The sequence below is a fragment of the Rhopilema esculentum genome, chromosome 9 (genome assembly GCF_057945365.1).
Source record: "Rhopilema esculentum isolate cy_ngs chromosome 9, ASM5794536v1, whole genome shotgun sequence".
NCBI classification, from domain to species: domain Eukaryota; kingdom Metazoa; phylum Cnidaria; class Scyphozoa; order Rhizostomeae; family Rhizostomatidae; genus Rhopilema; species Rhopilema esculentum.
This window is the reverse complement of record NC_142823.1, coordinates 2,044,183-2,066,535: the sequence shown is the minus strand read 5'-3', so window position 1 is coordinate 2,066,535 and position 22,353 is coordinate 2,044,183. Positions and strand designations below refer to the sequence as shown.

The 22,353-nt window shown below is 37.8% G+C and overlaps 1 protein-coding gene across 2 annotated transcripts in view; it reads right to left on the bottom strand.

Moving 5' to 3' along the window:
- Window positions 1-5,678: 5,678 nt before the first annotated feature.
- Window positions 5,679-22,353, bottom strand: part of LOC135688892 (uncharacterized) — a 32,109-nt gene continuing 15,434 nt past the window's right edge. Inside the window, exons 9-23 of one of the 2 annotated variants that reach the window (XM_065205947.2) lie at window positions 21,149-21,332; window positions 20,683-20,883; window positions 19,705-20,202; window positions 17,901-18,401; window positions 17,376-17,526; window positions 16,520-16,651; window positions 15,775-16,108; window positions 15,075-15,423; window positions 14,451-14,932; window positions 12,923-13,102; window positions 12,052-12,289; window positions 11,456-11,622; window positions 9,861-10,038; window positions 8,689-9,372; window positions 5,679-6,624 (exon numbers count right to left, since the gene is read on the bottom strand). In XM_065205947.2, the coding sequence (XP_065062019.2) occupies window positions 6,308-6,624; window positions 8,689-9,372; window positions 9,861-10,038; window positions 11,456-11,622; window positions 12,052-12,289; window positions 12,923-13,102; window positions 14,451-14,932; window positions 15,075-15,423; window positions 15,775-16,108; window positions 16,520-16,651; window positions 17,376-17,526; window positions 17,901-18,401; window positions 19,705-20,202; window positions 20,683-20,883; window positions 21,149-21,332 (4,596 nt within the window). In that variant the 3' untranslated portion in view covers window positions 5,679-6,307. The remainder of the gene's footprint in view (window positions 6,625-8,688; window positions 9,373-9,860; window positions 10,039-11,455; window positions 11,623-12,051; window positions 12,290-12,922; window positions 13,103-14,450; window positions 14,933-15,074; window positions 15,424-15,774; window positions 16,109-16,519; window positions 16,652-17,375; window positions 17,527-17,900; window positions 18,402-19,704; window positions 20,203-20,682; window positions 20,884-21,148; window positions 21,333-22,353) is intronic. The other variant, XM_065205948.2, reaches the window with a different exon arrangement.

The following is a 22,353-nucleotide window of genomic DNA, read 5'->3' as shown; positions in this document are numbered from 1 at the left end:
ATAAATTACTTCACAAGTTAGTGGGGCTCAAGGCCCACTTCTCCCTCCCGTGATAAAACTACCGATTGCAAGAAGAACTAATGAGCTTCTGGAAAGTCCATCAAATATGTTTAAGGAATTGAAAGGCACGAATTCAATATCTGAACTGAATGTTGATTGACTTTGCAAATTTTGATTGTTAATGGTGCTGGGAATATAACTCATAGACACGTGTTTTCATTTGCAGGCTTCGCATTTAATTGAATCGGAAAATGAAATAATTATCAATCGTTAGAGCCGTAGTTTTGGTTGAAACAGCAGTAGAATGGTTCTTGTAAAACTTTTTAAGAAAATTAACAATTTGGTTTAGAAGTGTCCTTGCAAAAAAAACACGGAATAAAACATGGAGTAAAACACGAAATCTTTTTTTTATCAATTAAATTTCCAACAGCTTTAAGGTTTATTACCATCATGCGTAGCATTTTATCAAACTAATATCACAAGGTTTGGTGCTAAGAATATTCTACAGCATAACAAAATAAATTATAGAGGCATAGATCCTTTCTCTTGTGCCAGATCTTGGCAAAGTTTATCGATTTTTAAAGGCTATCGTCAGGTACATAAGTTGCTTAAGCCACCTGACAATCAAATGTAGCCAATAGAACATCATATTTTTGGTATGGCGCTCGCTGATTGGCCAATGGTTGAATGACTGATAGTGTAATATCTGTCGATGCCTAAAGTAGAAAAGACTGTGACAAAAAATCCCCAGATCATTACTGATATAGGTCATTACAATGCAATTGATTAAGACTTGACTTGCAAAAAGCCTCGTTATCTGCTAGCATGGGCATCAGGCCAGGCTCAAGACTCAACATCAAGGAGTTTGGTTTGAGGCTTCGCTAGTTACTTGCTTATTAAATCTCAACTTTTAGAATGAACTCTTCCTAAACTTGAAAGATTGTTTGCTTGTCCCTACAAAGTACATAGTTAAATAAGATTGGCGAACATACATAGACAACAATCTCTTGTATGTGAAAACATAGTACGTCAAATTACGGGTTATATTGCCTATTTGCAGTCATCTAAAAATATATTTTTTCCATGTCACCTTTTTTGTTAACATATTACTGTAATGAGTAGTGGTGGTCTGCGGCAGTTTTTGGATGTTTCTGACACCCCAATCTCAAAAAATGTTTTCAAAACGCCTATACCGTTTACGATAATCACTAAGACTCAGTTATATATATTTTAAAAAGCACCTTTAATTGTAAAAAATGTACACATGTGAGCTGTTGATCACAGAGGTGGTCGACAAATGTCGTCCCCCTGAACACAAAAGCAATATTGATCTTCATTAATCTTTAAACTCCTGTATTGTGACCCAAAACACCAAGTTGCAAGAAGATTTGTCTTAGTCAAAACAGATGCTGGAATGCAAGATCTCATTTGCTTTTCATCGACAGAAGTTTAAGAAATCGCAGATCGTACTTGCGTTTTGAAACTAGAATGCTTGCTACGAGCATACTAGTAAGAAGTCTGATTCTGGCATAACACTTTAAAATACGTTTTGTTCTTCGTGTCTGGGCAAATGGCTCTCGATTTCGGAACGAATAACCAATATTCCTGTTGATGATGCAACCTAGCACAGTCGCTTGATTATGATGTTGTTTTGGTATAGCATATAGATATGCAAAATAATATTTGCAAGAAACCTGAACATTTGATCGTATGCGTGGCATGACAAGTTTGTTTACTTCATTTTGATCGTACTGCATTACTATCAATATTGGAAAGAAATTTGAAATTGATTTCGCTAATTCAAGAATCTACAAGGTGTTCTGGAAGAATAGCTATACTCCTTGGATAAAGTTATTTTTAGCATTCTTATCAAGAGAGCCCTTCAACCTGAGACTGAAACTGCTTCTAATATGATTTCAAGGACATGCGATGTTTCAATGTTGTTTACAATGCTGGATCGACCGGAATCGCTTTCTGGAAAAACAGATAGATAAGGTTAGTTCTTACAATAAAATTAATCTAGAACTGTTGAACAGAATCACCTTGAAGCAATCGTTTTCATGATCGCTGGCTTACTAGGGGGAATTTACATAGCTTTCAAAAATGCGCACTTGTGGCAGAAGAACAGTGTGATTAGAATGTCACTTTCGTATGAAGTATAGGAATAAAACAATGAGAAAGAAGATCCAATTGAAAAACAACCAAAGAAAGGGGACTTTGCATAAATTTCAGTCGAGCTTGCCTAGGAAGCATGGCAGCATCAAAGTAGGAAGACAGCGAGACTTTGCCCAGTTACACGATCAAAATATAGCTTCAAATACAAAAGAAGAAATGATTGGAAGTGTGAACATTGTGTACCAAGATGATACTGGCACAGAGAACAGGAGTGACTTTGAAAGTTCAAACTTGAATGGAGAACCGAATGCACAGGCTGACAAATTTGAGTGGGGAAATGCTATTAGAAATAGCAATGACGTAGATAAAGGATATATATGCGAGCATCTAACAGAGGTTACTGAGTCTGAAGGTATTAAGGAAGACGTTGCTAGCTTAAGAAACAATGTGAAGGAAATAGCCAGAGCACACGGAGAGCCTCTGATGAGTTACGACATGGTAAGGGTTGCCAAGACGAGGCTCAGTTTTCCAAACAGCAACCGTGACGAAACTTTTGGCATGGTTACGTCAGCAAAAGAAGCTAGGGTTAAAATAGTCCATTCCCAAGCCAATGCTGGTGAGGAGCAATACTCTATTGCAGCAGAAGAAGAACTAACCATCCCGTCTCGTCCAAAAAACAATAAAGCAAACACAATTCGGGATCCTCGCAGAAACCCACCTATAAACCCATCGATTATTGTTACAACAGAACCGTTTGCACAAATAGCAACAATGCAAGCATCAAATGAATGCAAAGAAACAGAGAAAGCAAAGTTAAAAGGCCCTGACATGCTTGATCGAGCGTTGCTTCTGACAGATCAATTGCAGCATGCAACTACTAAATCAATGGGTACCGTTTCGCAAAAACAGAATAATTTGGATGGTTTAGCAAGTAAGAGAAGCAGGTTAGATTTCAATTGCAATGAAAGACCGATAACAGATATAAACGAGGTTTATGGACCTATTGAGGAGAGCGACAATAATTACAACGGGAATAAAATTCGATTCGAAACAGAAAAGCAACTCGTAACTGCGATTCCGCCTAGCGACATACAGAAGACAAGAGAATCATTCGAGTCTCGCCAAGCGCCATTTCACACTGATAGAAGAAAAGTGTCAAGAGAACATACTGAGCCATTTATTCTGTACAAAGAACAGAGGGAAACGCAAACTGAAAAACGTAGACCCATGGATGATACTATCTCCCAGTTACGAAAAACGCAAAGACTGCCCAGGAAAAAGAACAGCTTCCAGAATATAGATAGGAGTTCTGAAAGCTCGTTCAAGTCGACTGATGGTGAAATGCTGTCGTCCGATGCTTCAGTACCTGGTAGTGAAATGCGTGGTGTATTCAGAAACCTGAAGGAGCAGCACAAAATGATCGAAAAACGTTCTGATGCGCTAATCAATTTCAAGCCACATAACAGATGTGATACGAGGCTGATCAGTAGCCCTTACGAGTTAGCTTCGGCCTTAGAAACGAGGCGTGGAGCGAAGAACCATCTAATGGTCACAAATGATGAAGACTTGAATGAGTTTTCAAAACCATCCACTAATACGAGTTATTTTAACATAGATGAGGACAATTTTTCATCGCAAGAAACGAAGATGAAAACATTTTCCCCGAATTGGCTATACGTCGTCTGTTTGTTTGTAATTTGGAACGCCGTGCTTGCTTTCATTCACGCAATCGATGATGCCTCGGTTTTGACATGCAGCAATAGCATAAAATGGAGGCTGTGGTGTACGATCGCAGTATTTTCTACTGTTTATTGCCTTCTTGAAATCTTATACGAGAAGAAAAGAAAACTGAAAAGTTTGCTTTCAAGTTTCATGGTTCTTGCTTTGCTGATAATTGCAAATGAACAGCCGCTGTCTTGCTACAGCTCCGAAAGCAACAAAGCAATTATAAACCAAGTTAGAGCAAGTTTTAACATATTAATAGCCATAATCTTATTCGTCTATTGGTTGAGAAGAAGATATGTCAGTTCAAAAGGACAACAGAATGAATTTAAACTGAAAACAGGAAGAAAGTTGTCACAGCTGCCAATCGCTAATTACGAAAATAGGATTTAACTAAAAGTGAAGTATTATGTAGCACACTTCTCTTTTAAACAGACACGATTCAAAAGAAAGTTTCTTATAGGTAACTTATTGATATAAGTGAAAAGATCATTTACTATCATACACTCAAACAAGACTTGTAAAGGAATAATGAAACGATTTCATACTCGGATTGTAAAAAAAATGAATGAGTTTGACTGGATCTATGCTAGAGTCGATACAACTAGAGTTGTTGGTCGAAAACTGTTTGGGACTTACGTCGTAGAATACAATTTATGAAATTTTTTGCTTATATAATCAAGCATTTTTTAGTAAGAGGGCAAAGATTTCGTCAAAAAACCTAGCAATTAAAAAACTTTGTATCATATTTCATATTCGCTGCTAAAAGAATGCATTGTAGAGTTCCTAAGTGTGACGTTATGAAAATATTTTTAAAACTTTGATAACATAACCTAAAAGATCACCAAGCAATACTCCGAAGTACGAAAAATCAATCAGATATTTAAAAAAATCGGTGAGATGTGGCTAATGAAAGATTTAAATTCTGCTGACTGGTCACTGCTATTTTTGTTGTTGAAAGAAATGGGCGGACATATTTTTTGGTAACACAGCCTCTGCGAATGCAACCATATCTCAGCAAATTTGAAATATATTTAACTGATTTTCCACATTTAATGGCTATTTATAATGCTTCTTCGAAATATGGGATCAAAGTTCAAAATTTTTAAAAATAGATTTTTGTGACGTCATTGCTTAAGAACTCTATTGAAGAAGTAAAGGCCCTTTGTAGTACTTCATGTATAAATAACTGTAAAAAGGTAGCCTCTCACTGATGCAATAATTTTTTATTCGCAGGCGCCTCTAAAATCATTCTCGATCTTAATGGGCCTTAATATAAAATATTTGAAATAATTAATCGTTTCCAGCCGGATAGAAAAATAACACGGCAACAATAAACAGAAATGTCAATTTCAGACGTGAAAATTGGGGTAGTCATATTGAAAGCACTTGCAGCTTTTTCCAGCATTGTATAAAATTGATGAAAATAAACTTTGGTTGCAGGTTTGCCGTAGCTTAGACGTCAACTCAACTTATAATTATCATCAATTTCCCGTACATTTGCGGTCGACTCGCCTTAGATACTCTGCAAATTTACCGTGAATTCAACGTAAATGTACCGTAGGTTTGCCCTAGCCATAGATTCACTTTAGATATTCCACAAATTTACCATGAATCTACCGTAATTTCGCCGTAGGTTTGCCCTAGACTCGTAACTTATTTGACGTGATAAGATAGCATTGAGGAATTGCTGTCAATATCAGGCAACGGCTGTAGCAACAGCTCCAGGATATCAGTTTACATATAATAGCTTTGACTTTTTTCTTCATCAAAATATTATTAATAAAAGATACCCACAGGAGAAAGAACTGCTTTTTGAAAATATCATTTATAACAATACTGTCATACAATAACAACGATGCAAAAACTTCAAGGACAAAATTAGTCTAAAAACAAAACTGCAACAATAGAAGTCTCCATGTTTATTATCTATGAAACTTTAAACTAATTTTTCTCTATTTAATTTGCCTTATTAACAGATACACATAAGGAAACAAAACATAAGGGGGTGATTGGGCGAGAAAGGCATTCCATCTCGAACTTCACATAAGTAGATATTCTGCTTTCAAAAAATCTAATAGTTTTTAATAAGCAATGTTTTGACTGATTGAATGACAAAATAAACATAATTATATATGATACCTTTTTGCTGTAGTTTTAAATTTCAGAAATGCAGTAGTTAAGTTCAAGCCTTTTATCTGTCCGCTTTGGCTAAAGACATTGTAAAGGCTATTTTATTGTTTTTATAATGAAAACGAGGACCGCCTCTATGTAGATATGTTCCTTGTACGGTTCTGGCTAATGCATTGACAAATTTTTAAAAGATGTGTAATTACAGACTGGAATGTGGACTAGTTTTTTGGAAAGTTTTTCCTTTTACCAGAACTCTTTACTGATGGATGTCGCTTGATATTGAATCACAATTTTTACCTTACAGAAAAAAAGCATACTACTGACCAGTCTTTTTGGCTTACTGGCAATTTACTTTCTTATTCAAAGCATCAGAAATTTGCAAAGCAGCTGTAAACAATTCCTCTGCGAAGGCACGACAATCTTCAGCCTCAATTCCATTTCTAATTACACTGCGAAGGCGCTCTGGGTTATATTTCAGGCCAATGTCACAAAATGTACGTCTGATTTTGAAGTCTTTTCCGCTGTAGTCAGTGCCACGTACGATATACGAGTCAAAGTTTTCTTTGAAATATGTACGACACGACGAGACATGGCGGATAAGTGTAAAAAAGGATTTGCTTTTTTGTGGATACGCAGAGTGGACGACCGGTTTTCCTAGAATTCAAATATTCATTTCTTTACTCCATGTTTGACAAATCCAGAAATAGGAATATTTTTCATAAGCATTCTATATTTTTTAAGATTTCCAAAGTTCAAACCACTTCTGTTTCTGACCAATCCTACAACTTAACAATCACTACATTTATCCAAGTTTCTTGTCTATATTCTTCTTGCCTATATTTTTTGACTACAATGCCTGCCAAAAGTACTTGGAACACCCACCAATTTACGCTGCATTTGATATCTTTCATTCCTTTCATGAAAAAAATTTGCTACTTCCGCCCCCTTCCCCCTCAAACAATGTTGATGATTTAGAGAAATATCATAAAAGAAGCGCAAAAGAAAGTGCTTCCTAAAATCCTAGTCCGTTTGATAGTAAACCAACATTTTTCCGTGGGGGAGAGGGGGATGATTGGTTTTGACCGTGGAAATTGATGTCAGTGTTCCAAGACTTTTGGCAGGCATTGTACATTACTTTTTTCTACATTCTTCTCTGCTCCATCCTTCCTTTCTTAATTGTTTTCTGCTCCATTCTTCTCCTCTAAACCCTTTTTTTCTAATGTCTTTTTTTGTTCTATTCTTCTATTCTTAACTCTTCTTTGTCGTCTTTATTCCTTATACATTCTTCTTTTCTTCATTCTTTCATTCGAAAATTCTTCTCCTCTAGTTTCTTCTTTGCTGCATTCTTCCCTTCTACATTCCTCTCTTCTAGATTCTTCTTTGCTGCATTCTTCCCTTCAACATTCCTCTCTTCTAGATTCTTCTCTTCTAGAATCTTCTTTGCTGCATTCTTCCCTTCTACATTCCTCTCTTCTAGATTCTTCTCATCTAGAATCTTCTTTGCTGCATTCTTCCCTTCTACATTCCTCTCTTCTAGATTCTTCTCTTCTAGAATCTTCTTTGCTGCATTCTTCCCTTCTACATTCCTCTCTTCTAGATTCTTCTCTTCTAGAATCTTCTTTGCTGCATTCTTCCCTTCTACATTCCTCTCTTCTAGATTCTTCTCTTCTAGAATCTTCTTTGCTGCATTCTTCCCTTCTACATTCCTCTCTTCTAGATTCTTCTCTTCTAGAATCTTCTTTGCTGCATTCTTCTCTTCTACATTCGTCTCTTCTACATTCTTCTTTGCTGCATTCTTCTCTTCTAGATTCTTCTAATCTAGAATTTTCTCTTCTAGATTCTTCTCTTCTAGAATATTCTCTTCTAGAATCTTCTTTGCTGCATTCTTCCCTTCTACATTCCTCTCTTCTAGATTCTTCTCTTCTAGAATCTTCTTTGCTGCATTTGTCCCTTCTACATTCCTCTCTTTTAGATTCTTCTCTTCTAGAATCTTCTTTGCTGCATTCTTCTCTTCTACATTCGTCTCTTCTACATTCTTCTTTGCTGCATTCTTCTCTTCTAGATTCTTCTAATCTAGAATTTCCTCTTCTATATTCTTCTCTTATAAATACGTCTCTTCTACATTCCTTTCTCCAACATTATTTTTGTTGACATTCTTGCCTTCTGAATTGTTCTTGTCTACATTCCTTCATTCGACAATTTTTCCCCTCTACAACATTTTTCTACATTCTTAATAGCTTTATCATTCTAATCTACATTTGTCTCCTCTACATTCCTCTTGAGCGTAAAACATTGTTGGCGTTGATGAATGATCTCGTTTCTTCACGTGCTAGATTGTGAGCCGAATAAGTTGACTTGCATAAAAGCGCAAAATCTGCAACACTCGGTATAAAGTATGTGGCTGATGCCGTGAAACAACAACCCCCAACCAATAGATTACACGGATTTCATTTTGAATATGTGAGAAAAAAAATTATTTGGGCAATCTTTAAGTAATATGCTACAAAAGCAGGTAGGGTTATGTTTCCTTCCTAGAGGAAACCAACAGCGAGAAGTAACATCTATTGCAAGGGGGTCATACATCTCATCAGGTCTAGCCAGGAATTGAGGGGCCAAATAAGAAGAGGGACATTCATGGGTAGCAAAAAAATAATACAACAAGTTAGTGAAGACATTTGTAGCTGACTGCTTCAGAAATTGCTTTTGAAAAAATTTTACCTTCTTTCAGCTCAAGAATAGGAATGTCCGGCTCTGGAACGACTTTTTTCCACAAATCCGAGTTTTCTGGAACCGAGTCTCTGCTGATGATGTTGATTCGGATATCGTGATTGGCTAGAAGACCTTTGACCGCTTCACTTCCATCACCGTCAACGAAATTTGCACTGATCCACTTCAAAGCCCGCTCCTCTACAGCCTTATTTTTCATTTCCTGGTCAAGGCTGATGACCACCTCGTAGCTAGATGATGGCAGGCTATGTACTTTCCAACCAACTTCGCTGCGATCAAACCCGTTCGTTCCTAGAGCAAAGCCACATTCAGCAAGGGAAGATATGAACGCTTCTTCGCACAACTGTAAAACCGCTTTGTCGTGGTTGTTCTGCGCAAGTATTCCGCTGCAGAATGATGACGTAATCGAACTTTTCTTAGTATCTCTGTGTTTTGGCTTCTTTTTTTCCACAGCAAGATCCCCTTTTGCTGGGCCTAATCTAGCTTTCGCGAAAAACCTATTTGGCTCTGGTTCTGCGACAAACTCTCCCCGCTGCCAGTTTTTCCTATTTCGACGACCCTTCTCGATCTTGATTCCCAATTCATCTACTGACAATGTTGTTTGGGTCGGTGGCAGGCTCTGGGAAATGTTTACCGTGTAAAATGAACCGAAAGTTATTGACGTGCTGAGCGAATCTGAAATCAAGATCGCATCAAACTTTCATCTGGGAAAACAGCCAAATCCAGTTTGAGATTTTACATGATTTTGAGCTCTCAACAAATCAGGGTCCACGGCGCTTATTACGGACTTGGGAGAGGCAAAGGTTTTATGAGACAAAGACTCTTCAGCCACCTCCACCCCCTAACCAGCCCCCCAAAGCATATGGTAGGGACAATTCGTATGCAACATAACAACATCAGAATCTTTCACATTTTTTAACGTTGCCACCATGTTGTCCAAATACTGACAAATTGATTGATAAAGGTGAAAATAACCTTAATCATTAGACAAAGGTGAAAATTGCCTTAGTTTCCTTGAATACTTTAGAGACGGTTATACGTAAGTCTTCACAAATAAAATTGATTTCAGGAATGTATAGTGGATGTATCATTCCCCTGCGAATAAATGCAGTAAAGTAATACAAATGTTGTCTAAATTCTTCTGGCAAGAAATTCTTTCATACCGATGACAGTTTGGTTTTTGAGGGGCAGCTTGCACAGTTGTTGCATTAGCCGTTCACTGAACCTGCTAACAGCATTCCCAATCCAATCATGAACAGGTTCACTTTTCAATGTAGGGTGATGTCTTTCCCCTAGATGGTGCAACATATTCCATGGTCCAACACTTTTGCCAAATAAAACCTGTAATAGGTCATATATGGGAAAAATCATCGACAGAAAATTTAGCAAATTAACTCTTTTTCTGCTGGTGAAGGGATTTTTTAATTCGATGTAAAAAGTTACAAAAAAATTACCTAACGAATACTACTTTATTCTATTACAAGAACGGCCAGGAGGGGCAATTTGTCATGACTATCCTCTAGCACCAGACATATACATAAATGAAAATGTTTTATTAAAAAAGAATTTTATAAATAAATAAACACAAAAAATAGAGAGGAGATTTTGTTCCTGAATTATTCAAACTGCTTTTAGGCCTGGATACACTCCAGTGGTGAAGAAATCAAATTGATCCGCAATTGAAAACTAATTCGAGAGGGAAAAGATAAAACTGACAATCGTCAAACTTCCCATTGTTGCAACTATAAAAAGAAGAGAGGGAAAATTCATTGATACAGAAACCTAGACTATTTTATTCTATTGAAGGAAGGTCCGAAAAAAATTATCAAAAACGACCTTGGTACATCAAAACAAAAAGGCCTGGTTGTGTAGAGGCTGGCTAGCCCGGTTTGCCAGGTCATCGAAGAGAAATAACATTTCCGAACGTTTACATTGAGGCTTCTCTAAATTCCCATTGGTTATACTATACAATAGACCTATTGTTAAGGAGCCAATCGGCTAAACTTCAATGTTTCGTCGATTTTAAACACGCTGAATGGTTGACTGACGGGGCATAGTGCCTGTGGGCTTGGCTAGCATCGTGCCCACACGTCTATTACCGAGGTTGGGCACGCGTTTATCTATCTATACCATGTCGCCTGTCTGAGCTAGTCTGTTTCATGTAAGGTCAAAGCGAGCAAGCCAGTGATCTGTTTGTCATTTCCCGCATGGTATAGATACGTTTTTTCGCTCAGGCCAGATCCTCCCTTGCCTATCTATCTCGTGGATCTCGCCAAACCAGGCTGGCCATAGGCTATTTTTCTGATGGATGGATCCCTCCTATTTTCGTAAGCCGGTTAACCGCCTGTAATTCGATAAAATTTTAATTTTTTTTACATTGGTTGATAAGACTTAAGAAATGGCGATGTAAATAATTGGAAACAAATAAAGGAACAACTTATGTCGATAAAGCGATATTTGCTTCTTCGGAAAAATCCTCAGTTTTCAACAAAATGATATTCACAATTTTTAGCGGTACAGAATTTGAAAATGGCTTTGAAAAATAGAAACAATTTGCAACATACTTAAAAGCTTCTTCGTTTGACACTCTTCGGAGAATAAAACGTCAGAATAAGGGTCCAAAAATACAAAATGGAAATATAAACCCAGCTATGGGTCAGAAAAACGCAAGCATATAACCGACTTTATTCATTCAAAAACCCCTCCTCTTATCGACTACTTATTACGGTCTCTGATCCATAACCCTTTTGTTACTTACCATAGCATCCGCTGATGGGTTGCCTTTCGCTATAACCAAAGTTGATCCTTCCATGAAATATCGTGATGTTTTCTTTGGCAGTCGTCCCAGCATCAAAGCACGATTGGTTACAGACAGGGCGTGCAGCTCTTCCTTTAATTTCATAATGCTAGATCTTGACCCCGTGGCTGCAAGGCGTTACGTGTTCGTTAACTTCATATGTAAACCATGTACATTTAATAGACCAGGTAAACGATGTACGCTTAATAATTTGGCCTTTCTGCTAAACTGTGGCACAAATAACAGGAGAAAGAATAATAGGCATTGATTTGATGGGGGTGGAGTATCGCTGAAATCTTCTATGTCATGCAAATTCGTCTATAGATTGAAGATATCGATAAAAAACCTGACACTTGTTTAACAGTTAGATTCTCCCCCGCGTATGCAGTTATTCATAATATGCAGTTATTCACACTTTCTACAGCACATACCTCAATATTTGTTAAATCCAAACGGTTCTGACACTCACCTTTTTGTGTTAGCTAATAGTAAAAAGGCTAGAATCGCCAGCTAGTCTATAACTAACTCCTACTCAGAACCTTTCAATGGAAACTCACCAAATACGATGTTTTCCATGGAAATTTTTACATTAGCTCCGGTCACAGAGCTTAGCCTTGCAGCATGAAATTCTGTTGCTTTTCCGAATGCATGAACGAGGCATTTGGGGAGCTTCCGGGAAAAGGTAACTTCCTTCTCAGAAGTTGCTTTTACTTGAGATAGCATGGTTGAAACACTGCGTGTTGCGAAAACACTGTGCAGGCCATTCATGCAGTAGAGAGAAATTAGCTTGATCACCTGGGGAAAAATTCAGCATGTATGTTAATTTCAACATAATTTGAAAAATAAATCACAGTTGATAATGTAAGTAGAAAAGGAAGGGATGCCGAAAGACTGAAACAAAATAGAATGAGAAATTACAAAAATGGTAGGACACAAAGATCTATAACGCCGGTAGGAAATAAAACCAAAATCCGGATGAGTAAAAAGAAGAAAGAAATGAAAACATAAAAAAGTAGTAAAATGAACAAGGGCAAGAAGTAGCAAACACGTGAAACATATACAATATATAACAGTGAACATTACTCAAATAATAGTCTGCTCAAATAATGCTAAATACCCTATTTCTTTTTAAGAGGCAACTCGGAGTTCTACGCTTCGTTAGCATAAAACATGGTTTTTTCTTGAAACTCGCCGTTGCAATTTTAGCCGTCCAGTTTTTGATACAAACAATATGAAAGTCAGGGCCTCCAACGGAGGAGGGGGTGGCGACACTATTTTGCAAAACAATAGAGCTTTTTCCAAAATCTTTTGTTGTGATTGTTAAAGTTTCTCTTGCCCCCACTTTCCAACCTGCCTCGGCGCCCATGAATGTGATAGATAAATGAAATGGGAAAAGCAAGAAATAAAAATCTACCAAATAATTTTTACCTGGGCAGAAAGAATCACGTTGGGGATGTTTTCATCAGGCCACACAAGCTCGACATCTTTCTCACATTTTTCCATCAAAGCTCCACGGCGAAAGAACGTCACCAGCATATGAGCAACCTGATGTTCCTCGTCTTTTTTGGCTTCCTTGGCTTGTACAAATAGTCTTTTTAATGGGCACACCTACATTTGAGAACATGATTTGTTTCATGGCAAATTACTAGTCAAGGATCTGTCCAAATATTGTTGAACGCCTTTGTGCTGTGGTTGAGGCAAGTCAAGCCCACTACACGGGTAGTTATAAGGCTATATCGCAATCAACCATTATTATAAGCATGAGTCTACCAGGGACGTGGTGGCCCAGCAGGACTCGGGAAAGTTCCCGGTAGGCCCCTTACAACTTTTCAAGTGGGTCCCTTCAGATTTTTCTTACTTACGTTGATGCATGGCCCCTTGTGAACCAGCATTGCTGAATGGGCTAACATGCTAAAATAATTGAAAATTGAATGAAATAAGTACAAAAATTCGCTTGAATTTCCAACTAGCAATTGAGCAAATCGAACCCCTAAACGTTTGCCTAACTAAGAAGTAAGGCAAATACATACAAAAGGATTTTTCCAAAAATGCTTTATGCATACCAAGGTAAAAACTTTTGAATTATTACTGGAATGCACTGTAGAAAATAGTGTTTTGTTACTGTTGACGTAAGATCACGTGATCAAGGGAGGTAGGGAGTAAGAGTTCGGGAGAGTCGCACGCGTTTAGAGGAAAAGGATTCGAGTTCAGCTTTGGCCATCGTTTTTAAATCGATATAGTGGGAGACGGGTTCTGCAACATAGGTAGAACATCCTGATTATGTTTGAGATTGTGGCCTTTCAAGCCGTTCAATCACACGAACATTTTGAGCATAAAAATTTGCAAGTCAGAGTGACTTAGGCCAGCATTTTCCCCACATGCACCTTCTGTCGCCTTTGCCCACCTAGATACGTTCATATGCATTCTATTCTCTTAAAACTACATTTATGAATGCAAGAAGTTTTCAAATATGTGGTTTATTTAGTTTATTTTAGTCGCATACGCGAGCATGAGGTTTCCTCAACCGGCTTATAGGACAGATCCAAACAGTTTTTAAGGCAATCGTGAGAAAATAAAGGGGATTAAGCCTTTTTTAAATCACAAATTGACCAATCAGTGAATGTGAATCCACTCATACGTCCACTGATTGGCTAATATTAACTGACAGCTGGCTCGAGCCATATTTATATCTATCGATTGCTTTTAAGGTCTAGATACTTCACCCTGCAACAAACAGCACAATCGTTGGCTTCAAGGAACATTTGCTACCAACTCAATGAATCTATTATCGATTGAGGTGATACCTGTAAAAGTTAAAGGACAGCAAACAACAAAGATCGGAGATGCGAGAAGACTTTGCTTTGCTGCGTTACTCCTTCATTCGGGAGCGGGAGAGATACTTCTATTGTAACGTACTACACCCCCTGTCTACAGAAAAAATCCAAAAAAAACAAACCTTCTTCGCTTTTTTGTTTCTTTCTTTCTTGTTCTCAAATTCTTCCTCTGTTGGTTTCAAATCAAGTAAATGGATGACCAGTACATAGAACTCAGCAGTTGCCAGCAGACCTTCGACATTTACAGTCTTTTCTTCTCTTCGTAGCTCGGGTTGTTGCGGGAGGTCCTGCGCTTCCATTCCAGATTTTATCATCCCTACAGCCCTAGCCCATCGAACAAGCACCCATAGCAAAATGAATGTCTTGCAATTGCTTGTATACAGCCTGTGCATAAACAATGTCTTTGCAAGGCCGATATTGTTGAAAGAGAGGTCAACAGCACATTCTCTGTTTTGATCGCCAACTGTTATTGTTATAACTGGAACGGTAGCTTTGAGCTTGTGCACCTTGCTGTTTGAAATATTATCAACGGCTTTCGAAATGATAATCTCCAAGAAGTGTTTTGCTTGGTCCTTTGGTTGGAGTTTTTTAAAACTTACCAAATCTAGGGAGAAATAACATCGAGTCAATAAAAACTAAAGAAAAGTACATAGGTATTTTTGCTTCTAATACCATTTGCTCTCTTCAATTGTTAAAAGACTAGTCCAACAAGCTCTATATAGTGCCTGGAAAGGGAAAATCCATACCTGCAGGTGCCCACATTTCCCATGCCAATTTGAGTGGTGTCAGGCATACATCTAAGTCAGATTCTTCACTGCAAAGATACATCGAAGCCGAGCCGTATGCTTCCACAGCAAAACAGTTCTTTCCCGCAACACGATCTATCTCCGCTTTCACGCAACGCAAAATGTTTTCCTTAGTAGCGATCATCGATTCAAGTCGTGATTTGCACTGGAAAAATCTTGAATAGATGCTCTCGTCAATCAGTCTTAGAACCATATCCTGCTTTAGAATCGTTGCAGTTGTGTTGTCTTGTTTTATTGTACAAAGGATATCGTGAACAAGCCAGGCAAAACTGAAGAAGTTTTTGGATGCCTGTTAAATGAATCAAAATTTTTCTTAAAAAAAATCAACGTTAGTTAACTGCAAACAGAAAGTAGCTTTCTATATGAATACTCTTATTTAAGAAAAATACCTAGATTCAGTTGAAAATAACCTTCATCTGATTTGAATATAAATTTGTGAGTTGAACATAACCTTCTGCTTGGTACGATCTTTGAAGAATTACTTTATATTTGCAAAATTATATTAGTATTTCATAAAACATTACTAATAAAATTACTATAACATTAACATGGACCAAAGCCCTTCTAATGGAATGCAAAATAAAGTCAAGTATCTTATGCTCCATCCCTCGTTGAATAAGATTACCACGGATTTACCCACCATAGAATTTCTGCGATCGTAAGCAACGGCATACCAGGCATAGGCCTTCTTTCTCTGCTCTTCTTGAGTTGAAACATTTCGTAAGAATTCAGCTCTGAATTTTCTTTTTACTGCTTCATAGGAGCCTTCAATTGCTTCCATTACTTTACCCTTGTCTGCTTTGAGAAGTGGGTCCCAACTTAATGGCCGTCCAAGAACTACCTCCGACTCTCTTTTTAGAGAGTAATGCGCCATGATTCCTTGCATACATCTTTTGTATGCCTCAAATCCCTCCTTTGCATCTTCTATGTATTCCTCATACCCATCAACAAACAGATCGAGGTCAAAGCTTGATCTGCAGAGAAAAAACAAATTTGAAATATATTGCTTTTGACCTCATGGACCATGAGAAAAGACACTTATAAAAATAAGCACTGACCTGATGCTTGGATTGGGACAAGAAAGCTGGGAGCGAGGGGGGGATTTAAAATAATGAATACCAAAAGTGGAATCTTTTGGTCAGATGTGCCGAAAAACCTCTTAGAATAGCAGTAACCAAGCTCTGTCCTTTCCCCCTCCACCCGCTCCTTTTCCCCTTTCCCCTTTTCTTTTTCATTTCCTCCTCCATTTTTCCCATCTCTCTTCTCATCCCCCAATTTTAGAGTCAATCTTCTAAAATAACAAGCCCAAAAAAGTCTTACGTCTTGGAATGGAAGTTCTGCGAATGTGTGCTATTCAAAGTCCCATGAAATAGAAAAGTACTTACTGGCATGACCGTCCCTTTTCAATCGCCAGTTCAAAGTCGAAAACAGAAGATCTACAGCGACGATATAATTCACCAATAACTTTCTCGGAATAATAACCGCTGTCCTTCTCCATGAAATCAGGAAACTTAATGCTAGGGGTGAAATGTGATTAGGGGTGAATCAGCAACAATAGACAAATCCTATATATGAGTTTTTCATCGAATAAAACAATAGCGATTCAAAGAACTATATAAAAAACATTTGTAGGGGTATGCTTCAAATAAATTCTCAGGAGCGAACAGTAGGACCGTCCAAGATGTACAAAAGGAGAGATATCGACAGGGGGAGAACCTGTACAAGTGGGTAGATAGTCTGTTTTGCTCCGTTTTCTGCTGTTTTCGTCTTGGGAAAGTTTACAAAAAACTGAAGTTTTTTTTCTAACACTCTTCAGAGTATGAAACGTCAGAATAGGGACCGAAAATATCTTTCCACACCTAGCTTGTAGTACCCGTATAAAGGCTAACTGCTCAGAAATAAAGACTGACTTCACTTTTATTGTTATTTACGAAATTCAGTCATACCCAATAAGGAAGTACCTCCTTCCATAGTTTCAGCCAATAATACAGACATTGTTTTCGGGCAGATCTCAGTCTGGTGTTCGAGAGGCAATTCACTCTTGCAAATAACGTACGAAATTTTCCCTAAAACAAAAGGATTTCCAAGGACTTTCAGATAAAACAATAGGATTTTCGCAAAAAGTGTACGAGATTTTCTTGGAGTGATTTGCCCCTCGCTGGTGTTCTTATAAGAGTTGTTCTTATAAAAAACGTGTACTTGATATATTTTAAGCTATTACTGACCCTTTTTGGCACCTACCCTAAAGCTTCTCTAGGTATCGTTGGCAAAATGCCAGTCTTTGGAAAGTCCACTGCTTGTGATTGTGATTTGGCAAGCTCCTTGGCCAAATCGTCGCACGCGCCTTTAGGCAGTTGATCACATAGTGCCAAATGCCGGTTTGCAACTTGGCCTGTAAAAATACAATGTGAAAGTTTTATAATCATTACGTGGGTGACAATGAAGATGATGAAAGTGATGTGAATGATCAGGCCCACCGAGTGGCATCCAATGGTGGAAAGCCGTAAAGCCGGTTTTCAACTGGGCAAATCCGTTCGCGATACGAACAACACGCGACTGTTTAACACGCAGAACAGAATCGCTTGGTGGAAAAGCAGCTGTAAAGAAGAGTGGAGGGAAAAGGCTTTGGACTAAACAATTTACAACCTCAGTTTGGAAATGAGGAAGATTTCAAAAATCAAAATCTAAACAGATATTTCTATTGGCTATAATAGAGCACGTGACAGTATCAACTGAATCACAGTGGCTTTGATCAGTAACATTTACCTAAAGCATGGTTTTGAACGATCAGACAGAAGACATCGGCAAATAACAAACGCTCTTTGTCAGGAACAAAGTTTTCCGGCGCTCCCCTTGATAGCTCGGCGTAGTTTAAGGGTGGATTTCTCACTGGACACGGTGGAATAAATCTTTCGTCCCAAATCACAGCAAAGAGATCCCCATCCAGGTCCCCACCGCTGCAATCAGCTGCTAATGAATTACTGACCCCCTCTGTTGGAAGGATCAATACATTTTTCCACGGCAGATAGTTAGGGTGATTGACAGCTGTCACCCAGCGTAGATCTCCGGGGTGAAGGCAGGGGTTTCTATATATTAGAACTGGGCCTGTGATGATTCTGGGACTCTTTATTGGATCTTCTTGAAATTGAACAAACACTTCGTTATCTTTCAAGAGGCCAATCGTGTCGGCTATACCCATCAGAAGGCAGCCATTATCCAAAAGTATCCTTGACTTTCTTCTCAAAGACATCACTGACAAACTGTACGCTGGAATTTAATAGATAGGTATAGTACATACCGGTGTAGGTATAGTAAATAGGATTTCAGTGATGGAAACGAAATGGCCAATGAGGTATAGCAAATCGAGGCTCAATCCTTGATCTGTAGACTGGAAACCCTGTCCACTGAGAAGAAGGGGTACCTATAATCAATGCCTGTGAGTTTATTACAGAGAGAAACGATACCAATAGTCCTTTATTCGTGAGTTCAATGTTCTTGCACAATCTTGTTAAGAATCCCTTTAAAGAAAACTTCTTCGACAATTGCACCAAAAGAGAGTATTTCCATAGTTTTCAAAGAGACTGAAGGTCATGATCACAGAAAATGTTCTTAGATGGGCCAGTTTTGTGGATCACTCACAAAATAGATAATGGCCAAGGCTACTCTATATCATCGTGCTGATTGTGAAGTTAGTAAAGGGGGTTTCAGACGTCCATATTTCTAAGACAAAGCCCATTACAGAACTCAATAATGTCCTTTTAAGTACAGTACCTGTTGAGTCATAGGACTGAGAGGCCCATTTTGAGAAAAATAAACAACCGTTCTTTGGGGGAAAGAAATTAAAGACTGGCTTGCATAAGCAGAAAATAGGCAAACCTTTAGTCATTACTTCATGCAAAAATTGTCAAATGAAAGTTAAGGTTTTCTTGTTTAAACCTGACACAGGCAGGGCCGTTCCCACGATGGGGCATGGCAGGGGTGTGAAACTCCCTGTGGAAAGCAGTTTTAGTTTTCTGGTTTGAAGAACCCATTTGTTTTGAGCTCTTCAAAAGCAGGATTTCAGACTTGTTGTCAAATAAAGGTTGGCTCAGCAACTGTGTTGGCAAATGGGGCGTGAGCATCCCCTTGAGCACAATAGCTAGCGATGAGTCAGGGGGATGGGGAAGTACACAAAGACTTGCATTTATCAATAAAAGAAAGATGGAAGAAACTTAGGTTGATTAGGCCCTTACTTCTTGAATCTGCAGAAAACTCATTCATTAAAAATGATTCCAAAGAAATTACATATAGCAAGAGGGCTTTCCGAGCAAAGCATTCTGGCGACGCCAATGTCGTTGTATCGAAGACAAGAATGTTAAAGTAAAATGTAGGATTATTTTTATCCAGAATTTCTTGATTTGAAGAATCCGGTTCGGATAATCCGATTAACCTCGTGTCATACACGTGGAGGAGTTTTTTGACGGCATCAACGAATCACAGGCCGTTAGGGTCAGGAAACGCTCTCCTAAAAATATCACCTCAAGCAAAACATGGTACCTCGCCAGATTGTTCATGTCCGCCCAACACTTACCATTTCGTAGCAGTCCAAACCAGAATGGTTCAGTCAGCACATCAAAGCCACTGTTTTGAACTTGAAGCACCGTTTGTTTTGGCAGGAATTGCATTAATGCCTCCCTTGCTGCAACTGAATCTTCAAAAATTCTTGCAGCATCCCAAAGGGCTTTCTCGTGCAATACTCTAATGGTATGTTCAATCATCCATATGTTGCCGTCCGTTGTTCGGTGCAATAATTCGTTGATGCTAGTTAAGAGTGTAATGACTTCGCGATTAAGAAAAAGCTTGTGGTAATTGGCGCAATTAACAACACATAACTCTTTATCATTATTCACAAACTTAAGCATCGATTCTCGATAGATGACGTCAGAATGCCGCAGCTCAGGGTCGTTGTCACTGGCAACAGCAAGAACACCTTTGATACCCCCAACTCGGATTTGAAATGCAGAGGGAACATGATCTTCAAGTTCCAATAGAGACGAGATTTTTTGAGCCATCTTTCTCGAAACTTTACCTGAATAAAAAGATAATTGTTAACATTTGTTAATAACCTATAAATGTGCAAAATCAGTGAAATGTGTTGTGTATTGGCTGAGATCTGGTCACATTAGCACAGGCTTTTCCCTGTCAAATCACTGTGATTTGTTCTTTTTTCCTAACTATGTGAATCAAACGAGAACACAGCAATCGGTTAGAGAAATGACTTGATGTGGTCGTTTGTTCAAAGCATTGTGAATATCATTGCTTATAAGCTTATCATTTGATGTCAATATCACTGTTTTGCACAAAATATATTGCTATCAAAAAATTTGAAGTAAGGCCTAACTTCCTAGGGATCGGAATATGAAAAAGATATTTTGAGTCAAACCCAAATGGTCAAAACAAAGATTTTATTATATTGTTGGCATATGGAAACCATAACATAACGAAAAAGTGTTAACTAAAGGGGTATTCAAGCAATTAATTTATTGGGGGATCTATCTGGTTGGGCTACCTTTAAAACACGGAATCCGGAATCTGGAATCCGGAGTACGTTCTTTACGTATAGGATTCTTGATTCCATTTTCTATATTCCGGATTCCGTATTCCAGAATTCGGATCTGTATTCCGGATTCTGTATTCCAGATTCTGTATTCCGGATTCTGTGTTTTGTTTGACATTATCTGGTTGCATCGTTTAGCATCCAAAAAGTCATCTGAATAAGGCAAAAGAATACATACTTAGCATATATATCCTTATAATATGTAATGTGCTGTAAAATTATGTGCCTCAGGTGTATTTTGTGTTTAATGGTATTGTGAGATCAATGATGCGTTTTAACAACAAAGTTCAAGTTTGCTACCAACGAGATATTTTATTAAAGGATAAAATCTTGTTCAATTCAGAACACAAAACGTTTGGATTGTCGCACTATGTGAAATGCCTGCGTATCCCCGTAAGAGACTTTTTCGTATACTGACCACAGCCATCAGTGACTAAGTCACCGTTCAAGGCTCTGATGTCATCGCGTATTGCCATCCTCTCCTCAGAAAGAGACAAAATTTGCTTGTCTGAAGTGCAAAACAAACCAAGCTTGCTCAGATATTTGGCTGTCGACTTCTGCTCACTTCTGTTGAGTACAATTTTACTTCGCAGTTTTTGTACCTTGTTCAAAAAAGATTTTAAGATCAGCTAAAGGGTGGAAAATTATTTATAGAAAATGAAGGAAAGTCCATTTTCAAAAAGATAGGAGATCACTTTTTAAGAAAGCGGAGGAGAACGCTATTTGAAAAAGTGTAAAGAACCCTTTTTTAGAAAATCTAATTTGGAAAAAGGTATCAAGAAGACCTTAAAAAACCTAATTTAGAATAAGGAAAAGAACTCAGAAATTCAAGGCTGTACATCGATAATATTATTTTTTGTTCTTCCATTTCTTCTTCATGTATCACCTAATACAAAGAATTTTGTAACCTTAAAGACTGGCTTTTGAATCAAGCTAAATATCCTTAAATAAATATACGGCGCTTGAAGATTTTGCTCTAGCCAATATTGTAATGAAAAGCAATATAGTGATAAAAAAGAAAATACATCATAAAAGAGACAATATATCGACAAAAAAGAAAGCAATATCGTTCAAAAGATGAAGTGATTTTAGACTTTAAAAAGTCATATTTTGAGATATCTAGTTGCATTGAGAATATAGAAAAAAATTAGTCGGGTTGTGCTCTGGATTCTATCATTTTGAATTTTGGGTTCAATTCTATGAAAAAAACAATAAAATCATTAGAAATGTCAACGATTTCAGAATCATGTCTCGAATTTCAGAACGGCCCGAACATTTGTTTGTGATTGAAGAACTGCATCAACAACAGCACTATGCATGCAAAAATTATGCATTCAAAAATTATGCATGCAAAATTTAAGCATGCAAAAATTATGCATGCAAAAATTAGTGATAATAACCTTTGCAAAGCTTGGACTAGCTTCTGTTATCCTATAAACTGAACTAACAGCTCCTTATTTCGATTTGCTATCAGAGCTCCCTGCCCTTCCTTCAATTTGTCATCCAAATAGACCCCATGATCAAAGTTAAAATGTCACAAACATTCATTAAGTATTATTGAAGTTTTATCACTTCATGCTACAGGATGATATGCTGGAGCCAAAAGAATTTGGAAATTTGTGC